Source organism: Pinus tabuliformis, chromosome 4_2 (assembly GCF_031772625.1).
Source record: "Pinus tabuliformis cultivar Carrire ecotype Pingquan chromosome 4_2, CPIR1, whole genome shotgun sequence".
In the NCBI taxonomy this organism is placed as follows: domain Eukaryota; kingdom Viridiplantae; phylum Streptophyta; class Pinopsida; order Pinales; family Pinaceae; genus Pinus; species Pinus tabuliformis.
In genome coordinates, this window is record NC_142304.1 from 384,489,983 (window position 1) to 384,496,368 (window position 6,386).

Consider the following 6,386-nt stretch of genomic DNA (forward strand, 5'->3'; position numbering starts at 1 on the left):
CTTTCCCCTGCTTTGGATTCGCAGATCCAAAGTCTCGCTTCTTTTGTTTAAACTTCTGCTCGACCTTGACGGCATACCGGTATGCTGCGCCGAGCGAGGGGATGTTTAGGAATTGTATTTCTTCCTGGATGTACTTGTGCAGGCAGCCACGGTATTTGAGTATCAAATGTTGCTCCGAATCCTTGATACCCAACTTTGTGCGAAGGGTATGGAAAAGATTGGTGAACTCCGGCACGTCTTGGTCCCTTCCCTGCCGCAGCGTGGTCCACTTTATGTATTCATCCTCATAGCTTCCGACAGGGTAGTACTGCTCCTTGATGGCATCCCGGAACGAATCCCAGGTGGGTGCGGCTGAAAATAGTGAGCCAGTACTTTCATCCTTCTGCTCGCAGTAGGTTTCCCACCAGTCCTTGACGTGGGGGGCTGCTTTGAGGAAAGCAAAAACAATCTTTTCCCGACTCGAAAATTCATGAACAGAAAAATAACCCTCTAGCAGATTTAACCATTTATCTACGGCATCTGTGTCTATCTGACCTTCGAATATGGGGATTTCAAAATTAACTTGTACCTTAAAGGGTGTGGCGTTTCCAGAGTAGCTGCTGGAAGCCGATGCGTTGCTTCTCGGTAGCCGCTGAAGGATCTGGGCAAAACTGTCCATCATCGCGTTCCGTTGTCGCTCGAGGGCTTCTTCGAGCAAGATTTTGATGGGATCTCCTGCCCCCTCGTCTTTCTTCTCGTCCGCCATGGGAGGCCGTCGGGATTTGCGAGGCTGGTCTTGCAAAGGTTCAACCAGTTCAAGCCCTAACTCCTTATATCCCGACCTTGTTGGGGACATGCAAAGAAAAACAAAGAAAAAGCAGACCGCTCTGATACCACTGATCCGGATTTAAACAGGAACGCAACAAATTACAGAGATAACCATATACACAAAGATGCAGCAGAAATAATACTTCATTTCATTAATGGAAAATACTCAAATATGCTTACAACAGAAATGGAAATAAACTAGCTAGGGCGATGGTAGCTTATCTCTGAGAAGAGATGTGATGGCTACATGCCTCTGAACTGTCTTACAATGAGGCTCAGAGGCCTATTTATTGTTGAGAAACAATAGAAAACCCTTCACATTCCAAAACCTAACCCTAGAAGATGAAACGCCAAATTGTGGGCCCCGTTTTTGGGTAAGTTGGTACATCAACTTCCCAGGGTCGCGAATTGGTCATACTATCTCCGTTTGACGTGCATGATAGCCCGTTGGAAAGATCTCTCCAAGGACTACGACGGAAAAGACGATTTTTATCAGAAAAATCGTTGCGGTAGATTTCCCAAAAAACGTCGTTTAGGGCCTCAAAACGGCTCCAGAAGTTCAGGACCCGAAAAACTACTAAAATAGTAAGTTGTGCTACAATTAAGGAAACTGAAAATGCTGAGAAAGACAATGGTGGGGGTCCAGGTGGACTTGGCAGGTGGCCACCAATATCCACCTGGATCAACTAGTACTTTGCAGTGCAGGATCAATTGTTTTTACTCGAGCAAATACTAAGATTTCTCACAAAAAGATGTCTCTTTTTTAATAAAAGGCTCTGCATTTGAGTGATACTCACTTGTCAGCAACGTTAATGATGCTTAGATCCGTTACCATTGTGCACCTTTTTTTTTTACTATTTTGGCTCAAGGCTGTCTTGGTCGAGCATTCAAACCCTATCTGATAAATCTGAATTGTGAGAACATCATAAGATTACCTGCCCATAGTGTGAAGAGAGAAAATATGAGGTGAATGACAAATGAACTTCCGATAGTGCACGCAAAAAACATCAAACCACATGCTCGTATATAACATAGTTACTTCAAACGCTAGTTTACCAAATAGAAGGATGTGAACAAGTATTTAGTAAGTCAGTAAGGTAGGTAGCCAGTTTCGGGATGACAAAACCCCAGACACATTTGCTAAAGTCAATGCCTCCGATAACCCGCACGTCTTAGTGCGACCACTTTTCTTTATGGCGTCCGCTAGCCCGACAACGCGATCAGGAGATCTCAAACTTGCTGATCCCAGTAGCAGGAAAATCCACTCGCTGATCCCAGTAGCAAGAAAATCCAGTGGCAGGCAAATTCACAATAAAAGCTATGTTAATTCTGAATTAAGTCATTATTTTTAAATCTATGAAATAAAAAAATAAAATAAAATTCCTTAAAGTTTTGTAATCGAAGCAAGTAAATACGAACTAATGTGAAGATTATAATATCACGCTTCAGAAAGACAATGCCACATTTCTTTTATCTGTCAAAAGGACTCTGCCACATTTCATATATTTTTCATGCAGTTCAACATAAAAGAGCATGTTGTTCACTTTTATTCGAGATTGGTTCATAAATCTCTCTCCTTATGCATAAGCACTGTCGTTTGTTGCACTTCATCCCTGCTTTATTATTATCTGTCTGTAAATGGACTCCATCAACGCCCCTCACCTTCCTAAGGTCAGCTTATGGTGGCTACAGAGGCCGCAGTTAGAAAGGTTGCATATCCAGTTTACCGAGTGAAGGAAGAAGGCATAAGGAGGGGTGCGACGGTTAACCCACAACAACAGAGACATGGACATATATAGAGGTGGGAGCGGATTCACCTAAAATTGCTTAAACCTAGTAAACGATGAATTCTTGGTCTATCTTATACCTATAGTGTGTGGTCTAGTTGACGCCAGTAAACTGGTAATTCCCATCCCCTATTTTTGACAAGCAATAGGAGACGATTATACGACGGCATCATAAGGCGATAGTAAGATCTTACTACAAGAGTAGGTCAGAATGTAGATATATGAAAATGCTGTAGTGGCTGCCATGGGAACAACAATTTGATTTTCGACCAAATTCAGAGGAACTGCGCTAAGAATTGGATATTCACTATCTACGCTCTACCACAATTAGAATGGGATTAGCATGGGTATTTCCTATTTCAATTTTCAACTTCTCAGTCGAGACCCGTTTTGAGCAGGAGCATGAATAGGAGGGCCTAGACCCATTTCGAGTAGGAGCATGAATAGGAGGAGCATGAACAGGGAACATACCAGAATGATGCAAGAACTTGGAAAAACCCACCAGAGGCATGGGAAGGCTTAGAGTAAGTGGGCATAGCCTTGTTCCAATTCCTCTTTGAAAAATCTGAGCTACCCACCTGAGAAAATCTTGGTTTTAGTGGTTGTTTGTTGTGAAAAATCTCAGGTATCCACCTGAGACGAACCGAGTGGTTTTAGTGGCTGTGCTGAGATCTTTGGGAATTTGGGTTTGTGGGACTCTGTTCCACCATGTCGATGTATGGGCGAGATCTGTGGGGAGGAGCCCTGGAGATCAATGCCGATTCAGCCACGGACGATGACAGGAGTAGGAACTTGCAGGACTTTGACAGATCCGCTCTTTCTAGGCAGCTAGATGAGACTCAACAGAGCTGGCTGTTGGGGCCTGGAGAGTAGAAGAAGAAGAAGTATGTGGATCTGGGATGCATTGTCTGCAGCAGGACTGTTTTCAAGTGGATTGTTATATCAATTTTATTGTCGGGTTCAATAGCCGAACTGGCGACTCTTATTGTCAAATTGGTGCCCAGACATAAACATTCTGCTCCACCTCCGGATAGTTATACCAAGGCACTTCACAAGGCTCTGATGTTTTTCAATGCACATAGATGTAAGTTGGGAGACCCACTCTTTTACATTTGGCTTTAATTTTTTTTATTTTTTTTCCAATGCAAGTCAATTGCCGTGTTACAGATTGTCCTAAAAGTCCAAATTTTGCAGTTTCTGCGTAGTTAGGTAACCTGGTTCTCTTTTCCTATATTAATCTTTGATTCTCCTAGTGAAATAGTTGTAGCAATGTGGCTACAGTATAGAATTCATTTGGCTATAGTATAGGACCGATATGTGTCAAATTGTGGCTTATGTGGTTGATGAAAACTGGTAGTCAATATAGTTCCTTGAAAGCTGGTAGCTAATGTAGTCTTATCTGGGTTCAAGGTTTCGTTAAAATAAAAGTTTCATGTAGTACAGAAGAAAGAGAAATTTCCTGAAAAGGTGAAGAATGCAAAGCTAGGCCTAGAGTCTCCAAACTGTGGTATATGCAACAACGGATTAGAAGGGTTTTAGATGCAGCATGCCCGAAATCTGAATAGAACCATGAAGACATTTGTAACTGTGCATGAACATGGTAACCACTTGGAGAATGAAAAATCCTACCCAAGCAAGGCATGAGGCAATAAGAGAGAGCATAATTCCCTTTCAAATATCATTCATAATTTCCTTTCAAATAGAATTCTTATGCTACAAGAACAACATAATGGCTTGCCTGCACAACATACCTGCCCTGACTCTGCGTGTGTTTTCCAGTGTGTGGTTCACAATTTCTAGCATCTTGTTCTGCATGTGCATCAGGGAGTTTCAATTTCTTGCCGATTCTCAGGCCGTTGCGCTGGGGCTGTCGAGAAAGAGTAAGCAGCAGACTGCAAGGTTCCCAAAAAGCAGATTAAGGTGGTAAGTGAAAGTTGAGCTGGATATTTCTTTGCAACAAAACCCTGCAAGTTTGCAACTAAGCCGAGTTAGAGCGCTCAACTAAGAGGTAAGTACAGAACTTCCAACCCTGCTCTGCTAATCTATTTGGAAGACAATAATAATCTATTGGAAGAAAATATTAATCTATTTAGGTTGCTCATGCTCAGACCTGGTAGGCTGCTTGCACATCCTCACAATATCGATGTGCTTCCCTAAGGCATCATGAGTTACCAGAAGAATATGGGTGAACCCAAATAACGATGGAAATGTAGTCCAAATAACGGTGGCAATGTACATGCACTACAAGTGGTCGCAATGTACATGCACTGCAAGTGGTGGGCTTCACGCTTCTTGGTTGACAACCGTGGCAATCTACATGCATAGTTTTTTTAGGTGGAAAAAAACTAGGTGGAAAAAAACTTGGGATAAAATCATTCGTCCCAATATTTGGTCACAAAAAACAAACTTTGGATGAAAGTAGTGTCCCAAAATTTCTGCAACCGGACTTTGGATAAAATAACAATGTCCATCGTAATGTGCCTCGAAACAAGTGAGGTTTCCAATAAGAGATGCAAGTGAAAAGTTTGGTTAAAATATAATTACGCGAAATTGAAATGCCCAAATCTTAGCTTAAATTTCGGTGAACAGAGTGGTCAACGGCAACTAATACCTGTTCAATGCTCGATGAAAGGATCTCAGTTCAATGAAGTGAAACGAATGGTGGAGGAGTTTCATGCCCCGGTCGTGAGACTCGAGGGATCTGGTCTCACGATTGTCCAGGTGGCAGCCGTGGCTAAGAGAATGGGGTCCGTGAGAGTCGAACTCTTGACCCCGTGCGGAGGCGCGCATGGATGAGAGCAGTAATTGGGTGATGGACAATATGGAGAATGGGACAGATAGCTATGGCGTTACAACGGGGTTTGGCACGATGTCGCATAGGCGTATGCGGCAGGGTGAAGCGCTACAGAAAGAGTTGATTCGGTTCCCCAATGCTGGGATATTCGGGGCCTGCGGTGGTTCGTTCTCGCTACCTCACGATACGAGGAGGGCGACGATGTTGGTGGGGGCGAATACGTTGCTGCAAGGCTACTCGAGGATCTGCTGGGGGATTCTGGAAGCCATGAACCGCTTATTGAATGCCGGAATTACGCTTAGGCTGCCATTGCGATGTACGATAACGGCGTCCGGCGACCTAGTGCCCTTGTCAAATGCGGGTTTGTTGACGAGGCGGTCAAAAGGGAGAGGATTGCACACGCAAAGTCTGGGAGTGGCATCTTCTAAGCTGTAATCAAGAATGACCTTCAAACCCAACACCCACAAACCCAACGCCCACGTTATCTGAGGCCTCTGCCACGCTCCACGCTCCCTCCAGCACAAAAATGAGAAAACACAGTGCACTTCATGGCTTTAAGAATCAGCACTATTCAAGGTGCGGACTCCATCTGCCGTGATTTCAACATCTTCATGCCCAGTTCTGCAACCGATTTGCAGGAAACAAGGAGGGGTTTTAAGAGGGAAGTAATAAGCTCCCTCCTCGTTAACCCGGATAACAATTCCTCTGTATCTTCATCTTCCAAATTGTGAACTGCAGCAGGAGCATTAACGACGACAAAATCGTGAATGGCAGCGGGAGCATTAATGTACGAGAGTAAACGACTCCATTGATGAACGACGACCAAATCGTGAACGGCAGTAGGAGCATGAATGTACGAGAGTAAATGTGAAAGTGTACGCAAAATCTTTTCACGTGTCCATTTTTCATTGGACAGAACGACGAAAATGGTGCTGAGAGATTGGCTGCACTAACTGTGTTTGCCCCGTCAAACCCTACAAAGAAAAGGCGGATCCTAT

General features: G+C 43.7%; 1 protein-coding gene across 1 annotated transcript; it reads left to right on the forward strand.

Moving 5' to 3' along the window:
• Positions 1–5,382: 5,382 nt before the first annotated feature.
• Positions 5,383–5,823, forward strand: LOC149169550 (phenylalanine ammonia-lyase-like). The gene has a single exon (XM_089425243.1). It carries the CDS (start codon positions 5,383–5,385, stop codon positions 5,821–5,823), a length of 441 nt encoding a protein of 146 aa, XP_089281369.1.
• Positions 5,824–6,386: the final 563 nt, after the last annotated feature.